General features: G+C 50.1%; 1 protein-coding gene across 2 annotated transcripts in view; it reads right to left on the reverse strand.

The window, feature by feature from the left end:
• TEX264 (testis expressed 264, ER-phagy receptor) overlaps window positions 1–19,398 on the reverse strand; it is a 32,636-nt gene extending 13,238 nt beyond the window's left edge. The window contains exons 1-4 of one of the 2 annotated variants that reach the window (XM_061347066.1): window positions 19,344–19,398; window positions 18,352–18,419; window positions 16,965–17,256; window positions 12,628–12,849 (exon numbers count right to left, since the gene is read on the reverse strand). In XM_061347066.1, coding sequence (XP_061203050.1) covers window positions 12,628–12,849; window positions 16,965–17,222 — 480 coding nt within the window. In that variant the 5' untranslated portion in view covers window positions 17,223–17,256; window positions 18,352–18,419; window positions 19,344–19,398. Of the gene's footprint in view, window positions 1–12,627; window positions 12,850–16,964; window positions 17,257–18,351; window positions 18,420–18,523; window positions 18,840–19,343 lie in introns of those variants that run through there. The other variant, XM_061347065.1, reaches the window with a different exon arrangement.
• Window positions 19,399–26,423: the final 7,025 nt, after the last annotated feature.

The following is a 26,423-nucleotide window of genomic DNA, read 5'->3' on the forward strand; positions in this document are numbered from 1 at the left end:
ACAGAGGAAGTCTAAGCATGTTTTCAGTCAGGTTTGCTGAGGAGGAACGGAAAATATGAACACGACATCCATCAGCGTATCTCCAGTACCTCCAGTACATCAGCAAACCTAATGGCAGAAAGCAAGTTTCCAGGACAGAAGGATCTTCCAAGCTATTGGCTAAGTGAAGCCACAGTGCAGAAAGGCTTTGTGTCCTCCTGAGGCTTGCCTCAGGTGACAGGGATATTTCCCAGGCTCTCCATTGCAGGACACTCACTCATAGGCCACTTTTCACCCCTGGTTCACTGCTCCTCCTTCCCTTTCCTGGGAAGCAACATCCCTGTGTTTTAAAACAAAGCCAGAGCCCAGGACAAGTGCCTTTTTGAATCTTTGCAAGTGAACAAGAGGCAGTTCCCTGCAGGCTTCCAGGAAAGCTGCCTTCAAACCCCCATGTCCAAGAGCTTGCACCTCTACCCCAAGAAGTGCAGCAAGGCAAAGGGCAAAGAGCCAGCAACCCCGGTGAGCCCCAGCGTGGTGAGGACTCCCACTGGTGAGCTTGGCTAACAAAGCCCTGGAGCCTGCAGTCACTGCACGCTGCCAGCAGTAACAATTCGCCCAAGGACATCCCCAGCGCAAACTAACAGTGCTGGCGGGGAGAAAGCAAAAGCAAAATGATGGGCAGGCTGTCTGCAATGCAGGAAGAGGTGGAAACACAGACAGAGGCAAGGAGCAGTAAGGGAAGTGAAGAAGCAGCAGCAGGCAAATTCATCAGGGACCTCAGGACAGTTCCAGATGCCCTTGAGCCAGAACGTGCCATTTCAGCGGCTGTATGCGTTGACCTACCTTTCCAGCCACCCTGGCACAGCAGACATGGGGAGCAGAGGTGGGGCTGGGCCTTTCCTCTGCAGCCCTCATCTCCTGCTCAGCCCAGCAGGGATCCCAGCACAGGGCCCCAGGGGACTCATTACCTTGGCCAGGAGAGGAGCACTCCTGCCGAGCAGAGCACAGCCCTGCGGTGTGCTGGGGAGGCAATGGCTGGCAGTGCCAGCAGGGACATGAGCCAAGCACCTCCAAAGCCAGGCTCTTCTGGCAACAGAGGCAGCAGGGGACTGGAGCAGCTGCTTTCAGCAACCTTTGCAGTCTGGCGACTGCTTCTCTATCAGCACAAGATTGTGAGCTTGACTGTACGGATCAGTAATGTAATGAAATCCAAATGAATTAGGCAAGGATGGAGCCCAGCCTGACTTTGCCCTTCCATAAGCCAGATGCTTTCCAGGTCCTGTGTGCAGAGGTGCTGCATGAGCTGGGAAAGCTCGAGATACATACCGTGCCACTCAGCTTTCCAGGTCTTTCCCTGCCAGGGAGCCATCTCCCCATCTCCACCACTGCTCTGCGCTCCTGGGTACCTCAAACCATCTACAGCCCTGCACAACATCATCAACAGCAGCACATCAGCCAATGCTGCAGGCACCAGAGCTGCCCCTGATCCTCATCAGTGTCCCTCAAGACTCAGAGGACACCCTTCCTCTTCCCAGCACCATGGTGCCCTCCCTCATAATACCTGGAGGATGGAGAGGACTTTGGGGAATCATCTCTCCACCTCTGACCCCATCCATCCTTCTCCATGAGAGATGTGCAGGGAGCAGACTCTGCTCTGTGCCGCTGTAGTCCTGTCCCAGGAAAGCAGCTGGGTCCAGGCTAGCAGGAGAGTAGGGGTTTGGACAAAGCCAGAGCTGAGCCAATGCTCAAGTCCCATAGCAGCTCCCACTGGGAGACACAGCTTTGCAAGATAACTGATGGGAAATACAGGTAAGTGCTTCACAAAGAGGCAGGAACCAAGCAAGAGAGGGACAAGTGAACATGGCACTTAGAGATGCACACGAGAGGAGGATGCAAGAACAGGGGGGCTGATAGCTGCGCTCCTCTGCTGCAAACCCACAGCATCAGGCAGCTCCTGCAGCCACAGCAGCCACTTCTGTTTTGCTCATCTCCTGAACTGCTCGTTAGAGAAGTACCACAGCAAGTCTCTCTCCAGCACTGACCTCTTGACAAGCTTTTGCCAACTCACGGTCTGGTTACTGTACTGCTGGGCAGATGTTACCCCAAGCTGTGTATCTGCACAGCATGAGAAGAAGAGCAGCTGGCCACAATTGATAATAGATATCTACCTTTCTGCATGTTAAGGAGCTGCCATCAGCTCCCAGAGAAATAAAACCCAGAGGAGCAAACCAGCCATCCAGCAGCAGGGAGAAAATGCCCGTGTCCACAGTGGGGATGAGGCCTTACCTGGGGTGCCTTACAATCCCATGGAGTGGGAACAGAGCCCGTCAGGAAATGAATGAAGCTGGCAGGCAGCTGTGGACAGGCACGCTCTGTGAACAGCCACAGCACATCCTCTTCATCCACCGTGGGCCAAGACACCCCTTCAGGTTTCATATGAAAGGTAACAGGCCCCAGTGCCACACAGGGATAGAGACTCCCAGACACTCTCCCAGCTCCTTAAAGGTCTGTCCTTGACCTTCAACAGCACTTTTGCCTCCAGGTTGGAGGCACATCCTTTTTCACATTACAGCCACAGCTGTCCTACCAGCCCTGGCAGGGCAGAGGGAGAACCTGCCTGTCCTACCTAAGGGAGAATGTATCTCCAACAAACCCAGCAGAAATGCATCTACTTAAGTCAGGTATGAGCCTCCATGTCCTCACACTCACCAGAGCATCGAGGAGCCCAGGAGAGGTAAATGTCAGGTGGGCAGGGGACAAAGAAATGGGATGCTGACTTAGCACACCTGGAGGCATTAGTCTATCAGATAGCGATCCACTCTTGAGGATAAGAGATACCTTTGGTCTCTTAACAATGCCAGACACTGCACCAGATTGTGAGAGAAGCCAGCTCAAGGGGACAGAGGACAAATACTGACTCATCCCTGAGCTTGCTCCCCAGGGGGCTACTTCCTCCTATGCCCACTGTGGTCTGACAGCAGGGAACAAATGCCTTTTCTCACTCCTGTGTGATCAGGTGAAGAGGAGAGGTGACAGTTGACTGCCCACATTAAGGCAAAGAGCCTTGCCATGGCTTGCAGCTTGCCCAGGACAGTGTAGGGGAAGCAGCACAGGAAGCTTGGACATCCCCACCAGGCTGCAGACCTCCATCACCTTCCCGCAGGCAGTTCTAACCTGGAGTCATCCCTGCCAGCTCCAAGGCATGAGTGATGGCATTACATCTGCTAATGTTTCTATTAAAGGCTCTGATTTTCCCCAGTTTGGCTGAACAGAGGCTGGAATAAGCTGCCACATGATGGAAAAGAAAGGGGACAAAAGGAGTCCTGGAGCTGAGGGCTCCCATGCACTCTCCAGAAGTCATCAAGCCAAGAATTAAGCACATCTTGACCTTCCTTTTTCAAGGAGCTCACAGACCAAGCTACAAGCTGCTCTGGAGCCCTGCAAAGGCAGAGGGAGATCACAAAGATGAACTGAGTCTGGTAAGTCCAGAGGAGTCCAAGAGGGCCAGGATTTGGCAGCATGATTTCCTGCAGCTTATCAGGACAACAGGGTTCAGCAGCAGGCGTTTGCACCTCAAAGCAGAACAGGATGTGCCGACTGTACATAGGTCTGCACTGAACCACTGTACCTCTCCATAGCTTGCGCCTGCTCTGCAAAGGCTGTGGGTCCCTACGGGTGTGGGCTGAGCGACTGCCACCAGGCAACAGAGCGACCAGAAGAAAACCACATGCTGAGCCCATGAAAGCCTCCCCAAGATGTCAGCAGCTCCACAGACCTCCACACCTGCCACGGTCACAAGACTGGCAGCTCAAGACACCTCTGTCCTGCTGCCTCTGCCCAAGGCTGCCAGTCATGGCGGCATCCACTTGAACAGCATCTGAAAGGCAGCAGCTGCTGCACGGAAGCAGAGACAGCAGGGTTTTTTTTTTTAATATATACATTATATTTATATTACATTAAATTATATTTTAATATATTAATATATACAAATAAGTACTAATATATTAATAATATATTATTTATAGATAATGGTTAATATTTTACTTATTAATACATTAATGATTAATATATATCAATGATATATTATTGTTACTATATTAATATATTATATTTTTATTATAATATATTTTATATAGATTTATATATATATGTACTATATATATATATTATATATACACACATCCCTATCGAAAGAGGAGAACCTGAGGACATTCAGCATAACTTCCTGCTTTAGAGCAAACAGCTGTGTTCAGCTGCCTCTCTGGTGCTCCAGCCATCGATGCAGCCCCAAAGCCTGCATCTCACCCATGGCGCATAAGCTCTTGGCACAGGAAGGAGCAAGAACCAGTTTTGTTCTTTCATCCCTGTGATCTGATCATCACCCAACCTCACAACTCATCCATCCATATTTTGACTCAGTGCAGAAGAGAAAATGTTATGTTTTCATTCTCCAGCCCTCCCTGAAACAGGGCCTTTCCTCCCATTTTATATCTAACGAAAATCAAAAAAGTGCAAGTTAGTCATAGCACAATGGTCTTTTTTCTGAAGGTAAAAATGCCACTGCTTTCAAATGGATTATCTCCCTGCTCCACAGGTTTCAAAGTGGGAGCTTCACAGCCAGGGAAACTGGGCCAGCAGCGCTTGCTGGAAAAGAGCAGTGTTTCTAAGCAGCTGTCTTGCATTTGATCAGGTTCCTTTTGCTGTTTCTCAACCCCAGCACAGCTGGCAAGGTCTGGCTCAGAGGGCTACAGGGAAGACCCAGCTCAGAAAAATCTCATTAGGACCCTGCTAAAATAGTTGCAAAGAGGAAGATCAATCTCATCCTCTTATTAATTGGCAAAGAGGGAAGCTGGCAAAGAGGGAAGACCCCAAGGTTTGGGATGGTGTCTTTGTCTGAGAGCACTGGACCCATCTCCAACACATGACAAAGAAAACCTTTTGAACCAGCTGCATCCTCTGGGATTCTCTATAAATACATTCGCGAAGAGCACACGTACAGATTGAGTCAATAAAGAGATCTGACAGAAAAGCACTGTAGTATTTTACCCTCTCTCCTTGCCCAAGGCAAACCATTTTGATTCTCTCTCTCCCTTGGACAGCCATATGAAATAAGCCCGGCTTCCTCAGTGATTATTAATCCTCGCTGCAAAGGCAAAGGGAGAGGAAATCTTTGTGCCTGAGCAGATTCATCTCTGACAATTTTGCAAGGTTGGGTAAGTTGTTACGGGGTAGCAAAGCCCAGCTTTCCAGAGCAGAGGCTGGGAGAGCAAGGTGGCTTCCCACTCACTTCCAGGATGGAAGGCAGGACCCCTGGCTGGCAGGCAGCACTGAGCCAGGCTTTTAGCCATTGAGCCATCGGGAATGCCTGCATGGTTTGACATGCATGGGAAGGCAGACGCTTGGAGCTTGCTCTCCTTCCAGGAGCTGCCTTTGGAAAGGCTCCTGGAAAAGGAGCTGGGATGGTAATAGGATCAAAATGCTGGATGTCACAGGAAAGCACCCACGATGGCAGAGACCCAGGGCTGAGCTGCCAGCTGGAACAGCTTCCCCAGGGGTGTGGTAGAGTTCCCATTGCCAGAGGCTTTCAGGATGCAACTGGGTGCTAGATAACCTCATCCAGGCTCCGTTTTCCATGAAGGGTTGGCCCAGGTGATCTTTCCAGGTCCCTTCCAACCTGGGCTGTTCTCATTCTCTGATCACAGTTAGAACTGGGGAGGCCACAGCAGCCGGAAGCCTGCCTCCCACACCACCAATTCCCTGGGATAGGAACTTCTCTGCCTGCTGCTGGCGCAGGCGCTTGCACAGTCAACAAGAAGTTGGGGAAAAACCTGGTGATTTCACACATGAGAGAAGCTGCAGAAGGAGCGTTTTTAACTACAGAAGCTCAAAGCAGGTCAGAAAACCTCTTTTCTGCTCAAACCAGGGCTGCCACCAAAGGTGTGGTTTTACACCTGCCCCCATGCAGCTGAACAGCAGAGCTGAAACAGAAGCCATGTGCCTGCAAGAAGGAGGCTGCTTGGAAGCACAGGGCAGCAGAGAAGCAGGTAGCACACACACCGACCGGCACACACTGGCATACCCAGAACAAGTGCGGCTACATAAGGGCAGCTGAGAAGCATGAAGCACGGCCAGTGCTAAGTCACCACCCACCCCCAAGGACCAGGGGAAAACTGACAGCAGAGGAGTAGTGGCCTGGGGCTGCCAAATTCCTCTAGAGAAGTGGGAAAGCGGGAATGCCTGCTGTGAGTGGCAGGAGACATGACGCAGAGCCCTGGATCCCCATATGTTCCATTAGCAGCACAGGAGGAGCACAATTCCCTGCAGACACAGGTTAAATGGATCCGCTCTGCTGCACGAGCCAACCCCAAGCTGAGTCCAAAAGTCCCTATGAAGCTAAATAACGTTGCCCACCAAAAATCCCTTCCACCTGGCTGAGCTCCCATCCTGACCTTGTGGGCATCCTGCCCTCCCCTCTGCGTACTGTGAAGTCGCTTGCATTCGCAGGACTGAAACTTCAGAGGGTTTTGTTGCTGAAAAGATTTAACAAGCAGAAGCCCCCGTGAACATGCAAACTGGCCTGATGTGACATGCAGCTGGGGGTTGCCAACCAGCAGCAAGCAGGCAGCCTTGCTGGAGAGAGACTCCTGAAAACCAGCTGTCAGTGCAGGTCAACAGGAGATGAATGTCTGTGAAGGTGCCAAGCCCACGCAGAGACACATCGGTGTCCCCCTCTGGTCCCCACAGTTGCATGTCATCTTCCAGAGAGGTTCAGGCCGAAGCAGTGTTGTGCCACCCAGTGCCAGCTCCTGCCAAGCCCAAGATCAGGAGATTCACTGGCTCCCGGCAGAGAGCACACATCAGCCATGGGTGTCCTCCAACTCTGCTGGCCAAGTTGGTCCAAAATTCATCCTCTACATTAACCAGGGGATGAGTAGGGAGAGACTTGCAGCTTGCTGAGACTCCCATCCTTAAACTGTCTTCCCCTAAAATAAGGCCAAAATGTTATCTACTTTCACCATCTCTTTTACTGGCAGCAGACACAGGGTGTGTAAAGCTTAAGCAAGAGGAGGGGGTGTGATGTACTCAATGCACACCACCACATTACACAGTGCCCATGAGCCCCCAGACAATCAGAAATAATTGCCCAAAGCTGTCTTTGACACTGCCTTTTTCTGCTCTCTCTTTGTTTCTTCCTGTGTCCATGAGCAGCAGTGGAAGACCAGACCTCAGCAGCATGTGGCAGATTGGATGTGACATCCCCTGTACCTCAGTTTCCCTGTCTGCAGGGAGATGCTGCAAGCATCAAGGCTGTGCTCCACTGCCCTTTGGAGGAGAAGACTGCAAACAGTCAACACTTCCACAGGGTTCCTAAGGGAGAAGAGAGAATTCAATCCACTATGTAGCACTCATCACCATGAGTGACTGGCAATGAAGACGTTAAGGGCTTCCTTGGTCATGGGATAAACCAAGCCAGAGGAGCATTTGAGTTGGATTTTATTTCTAAGAGGGGAAAACAAGTAGGATGGGTCTTGTTCCTTCCCCCTCATTTCCAAACCCTGCTGCTGGCTGGCTATCACGAGTGGGCAACACCAGTGAGATGGCTTGTCATCAGTCGCCTGCTCTGAGTCAGACCAGCCGAGGTAAAAAAAGCCCTATGAAAGTGGAAAAAAAAACCCAAACTCTGGAAAGGGAAACACTCCCACCCTCCACCAGGAGTCTGTCTGCACCAACCACCGCAAGCATCCACCCCTCCCCAGAGCTTCCCATCATCAGCCACATCCCCATCCTACTGGAAATGCCACCAGTCTGCAGCTACACTGCACCAGAGCTATGTGAGGGACAACCACTGGGACAGCCCCAACCTGCTGCTGCTGCAGCCCCGAGGTACACAACCGGTGGGAGTCAGGTGCCAGTGAGGTCCATCTGCAGTACAGAAGCCACGTGTGACCCATCTACAGCCCAGCTTGGGGCTCATCCAGACACAAGAGCTCCCAAAACACTTTCCCCAGAGTCTGTATCCTTACTCCAAGCCCCTGCCATCCCACAGCACAGCAGCCTGTCACACTGTCAGCTTTGCTCTCATCTTTGCCATCAATACGAGTTAGACATGACAACTCCTCTATGACTCTCAAGGGCTTTCCCCCCCCACCCTGTTTTTGTTTGATTCGTGAGGATTACTTAACAGTGGCATCAGATAACCTCCTGTCTTCCTGGGAACTCTACAGACCTATATTCAAATGTATATTTGCTAAGACTAAAGGCCCTTCTTGCCAAAACTTCTCTAAAACATCCACAGACTGATCCCCATGGTCACCCTGGGGCATAGGAAGAGGGAAGGAGAAAGATGGAGAGTTCCAGCTCCCAGAAAGCCACAACCATATTCCACAGGGTGACCCACTGGTACAAGAAGGAAGAAGGTCATCTAGAAGAGTACTTCAAGGCCCATATGATGAGACACTGAAGGAAGCAAAGTCCCAGATCGGTGGTGATAAATTCTGGATAAAGGTATCCTGCTCCTCACCCTCCATGGGGAGACGGATATAGAACTCTGAGTGGCCTTGGCAGTGCTCCCCAGAGCTCACAGAAGACCAAAGGAGTTCATGAGGATAAGCATGGGTATGGTTGAAGAATAGCACCACAGAGAGGGCTGAGTCTCTGTAGTACTTCCTACATGCCCAGAGGAAAACCCTGGGCAGCAGCTGACAGGCTGGACTTGCAACAGGGACTTGCACAGAGCCCAAAACAAACTAGATCAGCCAGGAGAAATAATTTAAGGGGAACACATCCCAATAATTGAGCCCTCTTTGCAGTTGTTTTACCGGCTGTGAATCCCAGATCCCAGCCCCAGACACAGCTGAGCAAAATGATTGTACCATAATTTTGCCTTTAAAGTACAAACCACCTGGGATGGGAACACAGACTTTCATTTATGACAGCAGAGAGATCAACAGATCTGAGCAAACCCAGCAGCCATGGTAGTGTGATCAGAGGAGCAGGAGGGGAAGGACATAGTTCAGCCGTATTCACAAGGGCACTGGGCACTGAGGATTGGCTGCTGCAAAGCATCATGTGTAGGTTCCCAGTCCTCTACAGACAGAAAGCTATTCACATTAAGAAGCTGTCTGGGTTGCTGGGTGGGAAAGGACAGTCTTAAGGATGGCACAGATCCCAGCCACATCAGCTGGGGGAAACCTTGGTGGTGTCACCAGGAAGAAAGTAGTGTTTAGTGAGTATTTCTGCAATTGAGTTAGGTCAAAGCCAGACAACATGGGCAGAGGATCCAGGTGCAATGTTTGTTCTTCCATGAGAAGATACAACACATAGCTCACAGGTCCAGATAACACACATTTAAAACACACCAAAATCCCAGCTGACAAGCTGTTTGCATGTCAAAGGATGATCTCTGGCCAGCTAGAGATGCTACAAAGTCCCAGGAGAGACAGCAGCCTTTGCCTGCCAATATTAAAATGGGTAAATAGCTGACTGCTGACCAGCCTGAGCTTGCCCAAAAGATAGAGCCAAGGTAAAAGAAACAGACGGCTGCAACTGGACCAGATGACCAGGAAGCAAAGACTGACATAATTAATGCAAACCAACACATGTTTACAGCTGTCAGATCCTGTTGGCAAGCGTGATTTATCTTTGTGGGGACTGCAGGCTTGCCTGAGAAATCAACCAGATCCCTGCCATTCATTCAAACTCAGAGAAGACGTAGGACTTGGTACAATTTTGGACTCATCATTAGGGACTGTAGTGATAGGACAAGGGGTAATGGGTTAAAACTTAAACAGGGGAAGTTTAGATTGGACATAAGGAGGAAGTTCTTTCCTGTAAGGGTGGTGAGGCCCTGGAATGGGTTGTCCAGGGAAGCTGTGAATGCTCCATCACTGGTGGTGTTCAAGGCCAGGTTGGACAGAGCCTTGGGTGAGATGGTTTAGTGGGCGGTGTCCCTGCCCATGGCAGGGGAGTTGGAATTTGATCTTAAGGTCCTTTCAAACCCTAACTATTCTATGATTCTGTAATTTTCCACTTTTAATGAAGAATCAACAAGTCCATTAAGGGACAGTGGCATGCGTCTGCAGTCAGACGTTACCTGGCTCAGAACAAAATCACAAGTGGGGGTGGTCTGTGGCAGGGGGCAAGATCTTCACCAGACATCTCTACACCACAGCAATAAGACCACTGCTGAAATAAAGCATCCAGTTTGCAATACCGACAAGTCAGAGAACTTTCTAAGCTAAAAACAGGTCCAAAAATAAGGCTCCAAAATAGGATGCTCTTTCACCCCACAGGTCCCCTTCAGTCCCCTCCTTTTCCTGTTCCACTCCCCTATTTTTCAGCATCTCCAAAGCTTTCTCCACCCTCCCTACATTCCACTCCTCTCCCTGCCTCCTCCTCCTCCCTCTCCATCCCTGCTCTCCCACACCTCCTTTCTATGACAGGCAGCCATGCATCCTCCCTCCACTTCAGCTAACTCCTCTCCGTTGGAGCTGGCATTCCACCTCTGCTACTGAGCCCCCTTTCATGCCTCCTGACTTTTGCCATCCCACCTGCTTCCTCCCTGCTGCTGTTGGGGTGGGAGGGCAGTGGGGGGCAGACAGCATTCAGCAGGCCTGACCTGTGGTTCTTATTAACAGTGCCCTTCTCAAAGGAGGCACAGCAGGAAATAAATAAATAAAGCAAATCTGTCTCACTACTGTCTCGGGTTGCTTAAGGGAGCCAGGCATCGGGGGTGGGATGAAGGATGCTATTTGGAGAAGCTGTCTCCATGGCAACCACCATTCCCACCACCAAGTGGGCATAGGTCACCTGTTTCCATGAAAGTTTCCTCCCCCCTCTCTCCTTCCCCATCTCTCCACCCTGTGAAGTACCAGCAGAGCCCCAGGGATGGTGGTGGTCCAGGCTAGGGGAGAAATTGCAGGGATGTTGGTGGCACAGCTGCCAACACCCTCCAAAGACCCCCACACCACATCAGAGGAAGCCAGGGCATCCCCAGGGTGCAGTGTGCAGTGACCTGCAGTACCCATTCCCCTCTGCCCCACGCTGGCAAGGCGACCCCACAGTCAGTCTAACATGGGCAGAGAGGCCACACTTTCCTGCAGGACTTGGGGATGAATGCACGCACCCTGACACGTGATGCAGGGACTGAGGCAGAGATCAAAACGTGTCCCCTCCCTCTGCATGTGGCCCTGGGCACTGCATTCCCATACGATTTCAGTTCTTTATTTTAATTCAAAATCGGCCCCTCCTACTGAATGCTGCCAAGGTGCTCCCAGAGCAATCCATGGCTCCCTTTTTAGCTCCAACCACACCATCTCTCACGCAACAGATGTGCTCACCAGGACCTTTCCCCAAGTAAGGCAGCTCCAGCCCCATGTCACCGAGCACTCCCTCAGGCAACCTGATGCTCCCACTCATGCCAGCCCCTTCCCCACATTCCCACACATCCACTGTAGGGCTGGCAGAAGGGCCCAACACCCCCTGCACCAAAACTGAGCTCCAGGGAGAGATGTAGAGAGTATGGAACGAAGAGAATGGGGAACTGGTTCTGCTCTCCATCAGCTCCCCAGCACTAGGGGGACATGAGCAGCAGAGGTCTCACCCACTGCCGGTGTTAACACGCCTCTGCTGGTTACTAGCAGGCAGCTCCCTAGGGCTGGGGTGCGCAAGAGGGTCGGCAAAGAGTCCCTCACTGAAGCTCTGGGGTTGGCACGCAGGTAGTCATTCTGCGGCACAGCACAGGCTGCAGGATTCACACGGTTCCCCCACAGGGCTGGGAGTTTCGCCAGGAAAAGCAAGTTTATAAATAGTGTGTTTCTACATGAACAAACGAAAGCAGCAGAACTCAACAGCCAGATCAGCCAGGGGCTGAGCACAGGCCCCTCCCCAAAATCCTCTCCACCAGGAAGGATGGTCACGTCCCTTCTCTCCATCGCTCAGGTGGCCAGGACCATCCTCACTCTCTAGAAAGCCTGGACCTGGAGATGCTCATGTCAGACGTGCTGCTTGGGAACACCCTTGCTACAGCTGGTCCGGCAGCCAGAGCAAAACATCAGAGCTGGCATCAAAAAGACCAGAAGCAGTGGAGATGGCCACCTGCTCTGCTCAGGGTAAGGGCAAACAGCCCACAGCTGTCCAACATCGACCAAGGGCCACAAATTTCAATGCATTGCTTGAAACGAAGTCTTCCTAAGCCCATGGACCAGAAAGTTTCTAACTTCTCCTCCCACTCCTGCAGAAAACAGCTGCCCCACCAGTGAGGCTGGCACTTGAAACAGAAGTCTCATGGCACAGCGCATTACTCCAAAGGGGCACATGCCTGCCAGATCCTAACAAGAAATAAGACACTCAAGGAGAACAGCAGCTTTTATCTCTGCATTAAGGAGGAAAGCAGCAAGTCATCAGATGAGAACTTAATGCTTGTCAACACAAAACAGCAGAAAAGACACCCCTGTACCTATGGAGCGAATGGGAGGACATCTCTGCTGGGGAAATACCTGCCAGATTGCAAAAGGAGATTTTGATGGCAGTGCCCAAGGGAAGACATCAAGACCTGACATGTCAGAGAAGCCCCATCAGCTGTCAGCATGAGAAGCCTTTGACAGTCCACTGAACACATGCAGAGCTCTTCACGCCACGCTTGCTTACCTTGATGTAGGTGTCAAGGGCTGGGTGGACACGGTTGACTGCTAGGTGAATGGACAATGGCGTAGTGAATGGGAAGGTCGCCATGACCACATGGCTGGGAGCAGGAAAGGAGAATATCTTGAAGCCATACTTCTGGAACCGCTTGATTTGCTCTTCTGACGGCTTTGCATCTCCCTCGCTGAGGATTCGGCCTATGGCAAAACGGCACTTCTCTGGAGACACCTGATCAAGGGGGACAGACAGCCAGCGTCAGAAGAAGAGTCTTAACACCAGCCAAAACCTCAACCTACTGAGCATGGAGGCAGTAGACCACCACAAACCAAGGCAAATGCAATGATCGGGGATGCTGAACTAGGTGCCCGCTCCTAGGTGTCCACACTCCTCCCAGCCTTAGCTCACAGACCAGTGCAGAATATACTGCTTCTCTCCTTGGAGGACACAGGGACTTGCAGCAAAGAAACCCCATCAGGCTGCTCACCGAAACCTGTCCCACGTGAGTCACTGCCCAGTGTCTCTCTTGCTCTCCCCCCGCATCAGAGACCCGGCTGTTAAGATGTGCTCACCACCACCCCCATATGCAGGTCATCCCTGCTACTCTGGCAGGAACTAAACAGAGATCTGACCACAACCTGCCCACTTGTTTCCACCACACTCTCAAGGAGGTTTGACCTGCACCAGTGCCTGCCCCCAGCAGCCACCCAGACACATGTGCTGGTGCAACCAACTTGCACGGGCCACCAGCACTAAGCCAGAGAGAAATACAGAGGCTGATGGGTCTCTCCTACATGGGCACACTCAGTCCAGCTGTTTCAGGGGTGGAAAAACGAAGGCATGAAGACTTGCACAGAGTTAGCAAGTTACTTGTAGTAGCATGACGAGAAACAAATCCCCTTCCATCCTGGACCACAACAACATGCAAAATGTAAAGCATGCTCCCCCCATATTTGGGAACGCTCTGCAGGCATGGGCATCTCAAAACTCTTGTGGGGATGATGTGAGGCAGAAAAAAGGTGCATACAAGGCCACCGTGTTACCACTTCCCATCCTCATGCGCCCCCAAGGGGATTGCCACTGTGCTCCCCAATTTCATGCCTAATTTTGCCTGTGCAACATCTCTTTCTGCAGCATAACTACCTCACACTGCACTCCTTGCCCTCCCTTCCCTTTAAAACACTCTTTAATCTTGCAGAGCAGGACTGTCCTGGAGGAGAAACACAGCAGATGCAAACAGGAAGGAAGAAAACAGCCTGTCAGAAGTAGCAGCATCCACCAGGCTGGGGACTGGCGCCTGAAAGCTCGCTTTTGCCCTCCTATGCTGCAAGAGGGAGCTGCAGACAGGGCTGTGCTTTGGGGCCGGGAAGAAGCAGCAGATCCACCCCAAAGACAGAAAGATGCAACAGTTAAAGGCATTCCTAGGGAAAAGTCCAAATGAAGCAAGGAGATAAGGGACATCTGTAGTAAATTCCTTTAAAATCTCCATTTACATCCTGAGCAAAGACAGTTCACCCCCAGAGCAGGTGGAAGGACCAGAGCTGCCGAAGCAGGCAGCACCACTCGGGCCAGGTACATTTGCTTCCTCCATTCTCCTTTTAACTTTCTATTTCACAGTGTGCAGCACCACAGGTGCTTTCTCAAGGACAGCAGCAAGACAGATTTGCTTCCTCCCCTGGCTAACAAAGACCATCTCAAGGGAAGGAAACACTCCAGCTAAAACCACCCTTTCCCTAATTGTCCTTTTAGGATGGGCAGATGCTGATCAAAGCCTCTGCTCCCCAAGGCACCCCAACAGAGAATCTTTGGAAATTATTAGTTAACCTAATCAGCAGTTCTGCTGATTGGAGCAAAACCCATTCTTGCACTCAGAGAGCCTTTTGGCCTCATCCATCCAACATCTGGGCACAAGCTGGTCACCGAGCATGTGAACGTGCGGATTGCAGGCAAAAGGCCCTGGCACGTGCCTACAACTAGATGTGAGCACAAATGCTTGGCTGGAGCTGAGCACAAACCCACCCGCCACATCCCATCCTTGCTGAGGAGTTATTTTTGTTCCTGACAGAGGTGGGAGAAGTAGGGAGAAATCCTCTGAGCTGCTAAATATTGAATGAAAAGGAAAAAAGAAAAGTGCAAATTAATATTAATCTTGTCCATTAAACTACATAAAACATCACTGGCAGGGGTTTGGCAGCACTCAGGGAGCATCCTTGTGTGAACACTAAGAGCCAGGAGCCAGAAGGAAGTCCTGGGGATGCAGTTGCCCTGAGGCCCAGTGTGACCCTGAGGTATCCCACATGCTCCGGGCCACCAGGCTCTGCCCAGCACACAGTTGATGTTCTCTGGCATCCCCATCCTCTCTTCTACCAAGAGCCTCCTTTGGCCATAAATCTGCCAGGACAGCAAATCTCACACTGGTACCTGCTGGTCATCAGCCCCTTCCCGCTGCAGCACTGGGGCACTAAACCCCACAGCAGCTGGTGGCAGCTGTCTGGGCAGTGCTTGTCCAGGAACACAGGGGGACACAGCAGGCAGCCAGCACATTCTCTTGCCTGATGACAAAAGATCTATATTTGGTGACAAGTCAACATCCGCAATGGGTGGCCAGCTCTGGGTGGACCAGCCTCTGCCACATGGTGCTTCACCAAGGTCAGGAGAGCACTGAAAACAAGGAGGAAGAGGTCCTCTTCCTCCCAGGAAAGGCAGCCTGAGTAACCGATTCTGCCCTGCTGAACCTCCAGGAACAAGGAGCTAGCAGTGCACACCATCTCCCATACCATCACAGCTACAGCAGTACCAGCACATAGTGCGAAAGCAGACAGTCTGCAGGGCAACCACAGGCATGTTCACATCACATCCCCAGAGCAGGGTAGCACCAGGCATGGATGCTGAGCCCTTGCAGCAGCACTGACTGCCCCGCACAGGGTTCTCAACTCCAGGTGAGAATCTTGATGCAAGGACACAAATCTGTGGCAGCAGAATTGGCCACCTGGACCACATGGGCCTCAGCACACCATGCATTCCTCACAGCTCCCATCCCTCACCCACTCCAAACATGACACTTCTTGGGGACAAGTGTCCAAGCATGTTCAGTCAAACTCTGCCACTGCCCAGCTTATTCCATGGGGGAAAGTACACTCCACCACCCTCCTTCCCAGGCCAGGAAGAGGCACTGCAGTGTCTTTTTGCCTCCCATGATCCAGAAGTAAAAACTGGAAGATAAAAGGTAAGTCAGCTCAATACTAGATACAAAGACACAAGGTGGCTGCGTGCACCAGGCTCCAGAGGGCACTGTCAAGCTCGGTGCTTTCTTGCCTCTTGCCTCCTGTCGGGCCACTCAGGACTACATTTTCATGGACAAGTCCCGTCCAAGCAGGTCCAACCCTTGGGAGCACCATGTTGCAAGCAATGAAACAGGGTTCCTAAAATAGGATCAGTCACCCCCAGAGCAGAAGCACGGGGTGAGAACTATCAACCCCAACACTCTGCCCCATGCCACCCCTAGCACAAATGCCCAAGCACACACACAGAGCTGCTAACTACTCTGCTGTCCCTTCCCGTGGCGTTCCTCCACGGTCACACTAGCTACTGCAGCATTACTGGGGAGCCAGGCTGTCTGCCACAGACAAATGCCCACGTGCTGTTATCTGGAGATCCCAATGCCATCTCACATCAGCTACTCACTCTCCAGCAAGTTCTGGTGCACTTTTGTTTGCTCCTTGTCCTGGACAGTACCCACCAGAGTACCTAGGTCTTGCTGGCAGCCATGAGGCAGTGCACTTTCTGCTCACCTCTCAGCCTAAAAAGCATCATAGAGTTAACTGTTTCATCAGACAGGAGCCTTCAGCACACCTCACCTGAGGTTTCAGTAAGAACTCTCAGGGGATGAAAGGACTACAGGGAAACTCAGAAAAACACAAGAGCACTACAAACAAGGGGAATATGGATGAGGACAGAGCAAGCTGAAAAGAACGTCTGCTTTCAGCCACAGAACTGCAAGTCCAGAAGGAGCCTTGGCTGCACTTCCTGCAGCCAAGGCATCTGCCAAGGAATGCGTTACCTTGGGATCATGAACCTCTGCTCCATAATCACGTCCACTATGCTGCTGCTAACTTGGTCAACAGATAGCAAGCTTTGCTTGACCAATGCCTTCCAGTTAGGGTTGTCCAAGAAACAACTTGCTTTCAGGTGCCTTTCCCCACAGAGCATCCTCTACATATCTGGGAGACCTTGTGAATCCCAGTGCTCAACTACAGAGGGTAAGCTGAAAGTGCCTGAAATACAGGTGAGCTGTGAACCAGGGTGCTGACCACAAGAGCTTACAGGCCACATCAGGCATGCCTTACCGTGTGCGGGTTATCGTAGTAGACACCAATGGAGTAGAGCTTCGAAGAGATGCTGCAGCCGTCCGTGAAGAGCTGCCCAGATTCACCGTAGGGGCCTACCCTGAACTTGTAGGCCAGTGTGATGCTGCCGACAGGTGGGGAACCAGCACTCACAACCACCTCTGTGAAGAGCCCCGAGTAGACAGCGAAGCCAAAGACGGTCAGAAGCAGCAGCACAACCAGCACTGCAATCAGCCCGAGGAGCACCCAGTCAGACATGACGAACACCTGGTGCTCCACACTTCCTGATGCACTAATGGCAAGAGATGAGAAAGAAGGGGAGTTAAGCTAGCGCTTGGACAAGCAATCACTCTGAAGATATTTATTTGCAGTAAAACACAACCACTTCCAATCCCTCTTACACGTGAAGCTTAAAGACAGTGCATCCACCCTAGAAATCTCCTGTATATTAGCCCCACGTTGCATCAGCCTGCTCCAATTGGTCGCCAGGTACAAATTATACTGCTTCAGCACCTCTTGGGAATGAGGTGATTATGGAGGAGAAATGGAGAGGTACTGTCCCCATCTCCCAGAACCAGCCACACAGCTCATGTCCAGCCTAGCATCCAGGAGAGACCGAAAACCACCCCATGATCAACACCCAACAGATGAACAGATACCCAGCACTGGGCTAAGGATCAGGGGTCTATAATAATTTATAATTTATAAATGCCATGCCTGGTATTTTGACCAGGGGAGCCCCTTTGATCCAAGCACTCAGAGAAGCTCAGAACAAGTTGAAGACCCATCTAGAAAACACATCCCAAACATACTCAGGTGCAATAAATTACTGGTAACCTTTTTAGATTGGCTTTTTTAGCCTAAGAGAGTTTTTATAACCCCAAGAAAAGCTTCCTGTTTTGCTTGGCAACTTCTCTCCCTCACACTTGCTGCAGGACACAGCAGTCTGGTGAACACCTCCTGCTTGTTTTCACCCACCAAGAGCAGTGGCTCTGGGGAGCTGCAACCCAGACAACTGCAGGAGAGTTGCTCGCTTTTTATTCTCCCTTGAATACACAGATCTGGTCACAGGGACTGGCTGCAACACTCCCCTGGGACTTGCACAGGAGCTCAATTTGAAAGCAAAGGTTGAAGTAAACAACTCACCTTCACCTCTGTCTTTTAAACACACTTTATCTAATAAAAGCTGTTCACAGTGGCTGCTGCTTGCTCAGCTTTACAGCAAGCGAAGAGTCACATCCTGGTAGAAGCCAAGGGCAGCTCTGCTCAGCCCCAGCAAGTAGGGGTACAGCAAAAACAAACCCTGCAGATCCAGCACAGCTGGCTACCCTCTCAGTGCCACGGCAGCACCAGGCTGGGCACCGTCTCAAACCATGGCCCTACTCACCTGCAAAACCAGCTCAGCCCAGAAATGGTTCACGACATCTGATCCACTGGGGTGCAGGATCTGTGGCGCTGCAGCAGGAAAAAATAAACATCATTGCTTCCTTTTGAACACACAAGGCCAAAAGCAAAACAGTCACAGCAGAGTACCTGAATGGCACCCAGCTGCCTCGGACCTGCTCTCCAGAGGAGGGGCGTCCCAAGGAGCAGCTTCTCCCACAGGACCCCACGAGACAAGACTTCTTCCCACAACTCTGTAGCTGAATGCAGGGGCACCAAGAAACACAGACACTGGAAAGAACGGCAAAGGTGGACAATGTCCTGCTTGTATGCCCTACCCTGGGGACACCCGAATGGTACCGGGTACTGCTCCAGGGTGGCCTCGCAGGGGAGGCGCCCCTGACCCACAGCACGCCCAGAGCTTTTACACCCGTTCCAGTCCCCAGCAGCACCTAGCCTCCTCCCTATAACCAACATAGACTTATTACTTCAAATCACAGTTCTGGCGATTCTCCACGAGCTGCCAGCCCGAGGGCCCAGAAGACGGCTGGCACCAGGGGAGAAACCGGTGTTTTCGGCTATTATTCCCAGCTCCCATGGGTCGTTCCACCCCGCGGCGGGAGGCGCGGGCAGTTTCCCATCTGCCCTCCTCACAGGCAGCGGGAGCAGAGCTCGCCCGGTGTCTGCCCGGCCAGGAGGCCGTGCCCGGGCAGAGGGCAGGGTCTGACCCGAGCGGCCCTAGCACCCGGCCCGACCGGCCTACAGCAGGCGCAGCTCGCGGCCCCTCTTGGCTGCAGGCAGCGCCCTCGGGGCACCGGCTGTAGCCCCGCCATCGGCCCAGCTGCCGGAGAGGTGAGGGACCAGCAGGCCGCGGCCTGGGGGAACCGGAGCGGAGCGGCTCTGGCCCGCCCGGCCCCGCCGCCGTTTCCCCAGCAGAGAATGCCCCCCGCCCCGGTGCTGGCCGGAGGAACGCGAGCGCCGCCCCACTCTCCTCACCCGGGGCTCGCCGGTGACGGCCGGCCTGCAGCGCTCCCGGCTGCCGGCTCCCGCTCGCCCCGCCCCTCTCCAGCGGGCACGCCCGGCCCCGCCCCGCCAGGCGGTGGCTGCTCGCGGCGGGCAGCGCGGGACGCGCGCGCGGACGCCGGAGGAGCAGCTGAGGGGGCGGAGCTTCCGGCGGAGCCACAGCCCCTTCCCGCGGCTCGATCGCCACTGCCGGGCAGCCCAAGAGAGCGCCCCCTGGCGTGATGCGGGGCCGGCGCAACTCGCGCCCCCTTCCCCTGGCCCCAGCCGCTGCGGCCCAGCACAGGAGCCGCGCACTGCAGCGTGCCCCCTGTGACAAGGCTTCTCACCCCTCACGGCACCTGCCGGTCCAAGATGCCGCTGGACGCGTTGTCCTCCAACGTTACCTGTGCTGGGGCTGCGGCAGCTCCGCACGCGTCCCGGCTGAGTGACGCCCGGCGTCGGGCTCCGGAGCAGCCGGAGGCTCCGGTTAATGGGCTCCTGCCCTCGGGCGCTGGACAGACAGGTTCCGCGATGGCAAAGGACACAGGGGCCGTGCGTTACGGCCCTGACCACAGGGCCTGGCTGGTCGTGGTACCGGGCAGAGCTGCTCTGCAGCGCTTGGGCCCTTCTGTGAGACTGTTGGTTTCTGCTGATGGTCGGGCTTTGTCACTGCTGGAAGGAAAACCAGGCAGATAGGCTAGCAGACATGGACAGCAGTAGCCAGCAAGGGGGAGCACCAGGACGGCTGAGAAGAGTTAAACGTATTGATGATGGTGATAATGTTACTGTTATTATAATTCAGTTTTCACTAGCTCAGTTATTAAACCGTTCTTATCTCAGCCTATGGGTTTTACCTGTTTTTCCCCTCATGCTCCCTATCCCACTAGAAGGATTGTGTAAGAGACTGGCTGTGTGGGATTTAGCTGGTAGTTGGGCTTAAACCATGACAGAGGAGCAAGCAGTCTTCCCTACCTTCTCCTTCTCAAGAGAGACTTGCTAGAAGGACCCAGACACAATTCCCATCCTTGTTCTTCCACTCTGTGTAAAAGCTTTGACACCTGTCTTTCTCCAGCCTCTTCAGTGCTGTTGGCAGGGAAAGTCTGCTCTCTGGTGCTGGTGCAGCTGCCCAAGCCACCTCCAGATGCAGCAGCAGTGGAGTTTGCTGCTGGTGGAGTTTGCCGCTCTCTCCTGCTGTGTTTTCACATCCATTTCCCATCTGTCCCAACCCTCTTCATCAGGATTGTTCATAGAGGGAGTTCCAGGCACTGCTTTTCTCTGATGTGGAGCCAAGGAGCTCATTTATGAACAGTAGTTTAACACAGTAATACTTGCCTTTCTGTAGCAGGTTTCTAGCAGAGATCTCACAGCTTTCTGTAAAATTCTGTTAAATCTCACAGGCCCTCCTTGTATTTGGCACTACAGCTCTTTTGCAGCTGGATGGAGGAAAATATTTCAGCTTTGTTACGTGTCTTGCCTGGAGCCATACAGTGAATCACTGGCAGAAAGAGGAAGAGAACTCAGAAGCTCTTTAACTGCCAGCTCTGGCCATTACACACTTCTCTTTCCTCCACCCTTAGAGTTATTTAACTCATCATACATGTAATACTTAACACATACATTTTCCCAATATTACTAACCACTAAAATCTGGGTCTCATTTAGCAGCTTCATACCTTCACTATGAAGCAGTACATTGAGAAAAGCCAAGGCAGACGTATGTAAAACTTGTGCTTTCTGGGAGGTTTCCCTGTTGTCCTCACCTTCTTGGCCACATCGCACACCCACCACTGGCACCATAAACTTGTAATATTTGCCACTATAGAAGTACTTGTACCAATCAATAAATTTTCTAAAATATTCATTTGTTCAAATGAAACTGCTGTTGATGGGAAAACCTTGACAGGACAATAGGAGGGGATCACACAAGCAAACACACGTCCTGGTATCCCGTGAAAGACTAGCAGCCTGAAGAGGCTGGCAGCAGTTCAGCCCTTCACCATTCGGTGCGAAAGCAGAAGAGGAGATACACTGAAGGACTAACTATCGATCCATTATGTTGCCCTCAGGTTTAAATTCATTTCCCACTGATTTCTGCTCTGTTTCTTTGTTGTGACAGGAACTAAAAATTCAGTGTTACAGAAGACATCTATGTCTTTTCAGACAAATCTGAAAGTGTTAAAAATATGCAGATCTGTCTTATGGTTAGCTGTTTATTTAGGCCACAAATGCTAAATACCAAACTATTTTCTTCCTGTATCTATTAGCAAAAAGGGTCTTGTAATTAAATGGAAAGTTTTTAAGTTATGGAATGAACTTTTCAGGCAGGCACATAACCTTCCCTACCTCCTGCCTTGAGTTTAAGATTCTCATCTTTTATGTTCATATCCCAGGCCTGAACCATACAAACCTGGACAGCGTAGGACCCATTTACTATAACAAAACTCAAGCCACCAAACCAAACTGAACTGACTGCAGTGATGGACAAAACACTCAGCAATACCTGCACGGTGTCTTGAGCAGCAAAGACCTACAGCAGCAGGAGCTGGAGATATTTCCAGTTTGGAGACCAGTCCTTTCCAATCTGATACGTGGCATCCTATGATTCTTCAACAAATTTACTATGTGCTACCTTTGAGATGACCAGGCTTCTTGCTCCTTTAAATAGGTTTTCTAACACTTCCTTTGGAGGGATGTGAGTCAGTAGAAGGTTTGCAAGCCACTTTTACTTAGAAGTAGTGTGCACCCATCTTTTCTTGTGTGTATACTGACTTCAGTCTCCAGCAAGTTTTATTACTTCACGTGGAAACTTCTCATTACAGGTTTCATTTTGCTGGAATAAATAAAAAAATAAACAAAATCTGTGTTCTTAAAAATCACTCCCCATTCTCCTTTTCTTTATCTATTACATTTTAACAATATTTTAGAATAGGAATGCATAGAATTGGACAGATTACTCCAGGCACTTTGCCAGGTCTTTTGTCTTAAGACAAATTAATTTTAATAATTTAATAATAAAAAATTAATAAATATTAATACTGACTTCTGCCACGGGAATTCCCATGGATACTAGAAGCAAACTTTTTTGGAGTTACAGGAGAAAAACTTCTGTAGGCTGTAGCCTATGAGGTCCTCCTTTTGCTATGGAAGCACTGAACAGTAGAGTAGCATCCTGCACATCTGCTTATCAGCTATTTAGTGAGCTATTAAGGTTGTTTTTATTTAACAAATTGTGATGGAGCTTTAATCTCTTCCTTTCAGATGTCACCACCTCTGGTAGCTTCTGTGAATGATAAGCAGTCATTCAGACTCCCCTCCCCAAGGCCAGCAATCACATTTGTACAGGGCTTTGATTTTCTGTGAATAAAAGATCACGTACAAGTCTGGGGGAATGCGTTACGCATCTTTGAACTCCCCTGAAAATCACTTTAAACCATTTATAGCTCCAGTCATTTGGAATTAGGGTGCACAACTTTGACTCATGACCAAACAGGTCTGTTAAATTCCTCCCGGATGCCAGGCAGGGGCCAGTGATCAGAAGGGAACTCTTCTCTGCAACCATATTCTGTTCTCCTCAAATCAGCAGCAATGCTTCTTACAGCTGTTTGTGTTTGATCCAGAAGGGAATATCTCCCTTTACCTGCACTGTGGATATTCGTACCTCCTACTGCAGTGTATCACACACACAAAGAATGGGGCTATACACACCTTTTCCTGGTGAAAAAGGTACTTTATAGGGAAACATGTATTGAAATGTTCTCTCAATTTCTATTCCTGGGCCATGCCTTCAGTTCTCATTGTCTTAGCAGTAATCATGTACTTCCTTCTTTATCCTGAGGAAAGTCTTACATTGTCTTTGAGCTACAGAAGAACAGGCATCTACAAACCAGCCTTTTGTCCTTTTTTTAACCTCCTCTATTGCACATGAAGTCCTGATTAACTTTAGATTCTTTTTCTTGCTGAAAACATGAGACAGTTTACACAGAGCGTTCTTTTCTTCCATCCACACAGAAACAAGGAAAGCATGAACACCCTATGCTGTCTCTCTGGGTTTGCAAACTGTGCTTGCAAAAAGCGCTGGGTTTAATGTAGCCTTGTCAATAAACTCATTCTCTACAGTGAGTGTGACACTTTAGACTGTCATCAAGCACTTTTAATGAGGGATCTCCTAACGGGCTTCAGGGATTTCAACAGGAATTTAAGAGCCTTACACAAATACACTCTAACCAGAAAGGAGCTGACACTGGACAAAGCAAAGCAGCCCAGCCGTAATGACACCAACAGAGCCTTCATGTCAGCATGTCCTTTAGTTTTACAGGAGTGACTGCAGAATAAACAGCAAATACAAACATTTGTCCCAGCCCTAACTCATAGCTTTAAAAAGCAGAAAATTAATTTCTTAGAGCCATGGCATGCTCCTGTTTTTCATGCACATGTGTAAACAGCACTTTAAAAAAAAACCTCACTGGCAGATGTGTAAAGAATTACATTCCAATGACCACCCCAAACTTAGAGTCAAAAGACACTTTTCATGTAAGATTTTCATCTCCTTCCTGGCAAAAAACTATCTGGAAAAAGTACTTCACAAGCCTCTTCCAACATCTGTGGGAGCTGCTGCAAATCTGACAAGGGGGAGCTCATCTGAAAGGACTTTCAGAAACCCTGATTATTTACACTCTTATATTTCCTTTTCCTACTACCTCATCTTGTGGGGTACACAGCATTCACAATAAAAGCTATTATGCACAGGTGATTTCTGACATTATTTCACATCAGCATAACCCCCCCTTTTCTCCTACAAGTGTCACTGCCTGCTGGTGCACTACCACCCACCATGAGTGCACTTCTCCTGGTTATTGACTTGCAGAGGTGGTGCATTTCCCACTGCATTCAAATCTCCAAGTTTTATGCCCAGTCTGGTTCCCCCCAGCTTACAACCAGGTCAGGCCAGCCCATGTGCAAGCAGAGCAGGGTGCACTGCTCCCATTGCAGTGATGGCTTCAGCTCAAACTGGACCGTGTCTAAGCCCACCACTGCAGCTCTGCTAGACAAGCTCATTTATTAGTGTCCCCATAGAAGCTCAGCTGACCCGATTTGTTCAGGAGGCCCAAACTGGCTCCTGTGGCTGCTGTTCTTCCCTTGACAAGACAGCTTGAACTGCTGACACTGATATAGGCTATACTTTGCAGCAACAGAGCACAGAAATACAATCCCAGTGATGCCAAGTATGCCATAGTGAGAAGGGAAACCATTTAAAGGGAGATCCAGGAATATTTTTAACACTATAGTTTATTCAGCTATAATACCAAATGTGATCCACAACTGTAGTTTGAGTGCAAAGCCCTAACGCACGCATAGGGGAGGAGACAGAAGAATGGCACAACAGAGCAGTGTCTTGTCTTTTCATTACAATGTTTATTGCTGCTGTGGCAGAGGATAACATGTGAGAAACACCTGCACTGAGCCCAAACACCAATGAGCAGTAGAAATTGCATTGCTCTCCTCTGCATGCCACAGCTTCATCCTCCATTTTAGTAAACCACTAAAGCACATTTTCTGCTGGAAGTTGGCACTTTTCCAGCCAGGTTATTTTTCAGACACTGCAGCTCTCATCTGTGAAGTCAGAAATGGAGATAAAGCCCCAAATAACAAGATGTCACTTGGCTCAGCATTGCAGATTGAAGATAAATCAATTTCCCAAGATTTTAGCAGTTTATGAGGCAGTTTTGGGATTTAACTGATCTCCTTGCTGTCATTTAAGTGGTCTGTTTAGCCAAATCTCAGCCTTACAGCATCCCTCTGAAGTTCTGAGAGCAGGAGGGTTTTCAGCCCTGCGATGTGACCTTACTTAGCATATTGAAATGACAGAGATACACAGCAGTGGCAGTTAACTCAGAGCCACTCATCACACACTACATCCAGTTTGCTCCCCCTTGCTCCAAGCACATCCCTTGTGTTTTTCTGTTTACTTCAGTACCAGCAAAGGTCCCATTTTTGTGAAGAAATGCTAGAGTGTACAGAGACTGGGGAGGGCCCATGACACACACCCCACAGGGACTCATGCCAAAACTCAGAATCCTCAAAGCAAGCCTTTTTCCTATTTAGCTGTGAAACCTTTGCTCCTCCCATATGAACAGGAAGTCTTATGCCTCTAAAGAATTTATTCCTGCTCCATTTGCCTCTTGTCCAAAAAAATCCCTCAAAAAATAACATAAAAGGATTGCATTAAGTCATCACTGGAGTAATACATTTTTTTCCAGATAGATACAGCCTCTTCTGAGTTACTAAAGCTAAAATTCTTAAAAAAGACTCACCACGGAACAGAAAGATTATGTCCCAAGTTTATGCCTTGATTTTTCTTAGGGAGGTTTTTCTGCAAGTCTACATTAGTCTGAGCAAAATTGCATGGAACAAGTGGTCCTCTTGGTCCAAGTGATTAATTTTAAACTCTTGTCAAATTGAAGAGTCTAGCAAGGCTCTTTGTGCAATCCCTGTGTTTCAATATGAACAATTTTAGAGGAAAACATATAGAAATTGCCAGAGTTGCAAAAGCTTTGAATTTGCAAATATGTCAGGGACAGTTCTCTGCCAAATTTGAGTGTTATCTTCCTGGAATAAGTGATCAAGTGACCTGATGTGAGTCAGTCACCACTGTACAAGACACACAAGATTTACCATTAATTCAGACCAGCTCAAAACCAAGCTGGTGCATCGACTGAGGTAGAGGAAAGGCTGCTGCTTTCTAGCACCAGTACCTTGGGGAAAGATGAAGAGCATTCAGAGGACTAAGTGAGGCTGAAAAGAGATTCTATTTCATATAGCATTTGGCATTACCTCCACATTTAGCCTTATCCAAGTAACAATCCATCTTTCTTGTACACTAAGCAACACATCAAAATCAGAACCACAACAAAGATAGTGCATGCTCCTTAATCATTGGTTCACGCTCTCACTACAATTCAAAACGAAGTCATCTGACATACATATTATCTCCATGGCTGGAGAAATAAAGCACTAAATCCTGGATAGGAAGACAGGCTGCCTCAACTTTCAATCTTTCTCAGAAGACAAGTATGGT

The sequence above is a fragment of the Neopsephotus bourkii genome, unplaced genomic scaffold, assembly GCF_033783945.1.
Source record: "Neopsephotus bourkii isolate Nb327-2 ecotype Australia unplaced genomic scaffold, CSIRO-AGI_Nbou_v1 NB_284, whole genome shotgun sequence".
Classification (NCBI taxonomy): Eukaryota; Metazoa; Chordata; class Aves; order Psittaciformes; family Psittacidae; genus Neopsephotus; species Neopsephotus bourkii.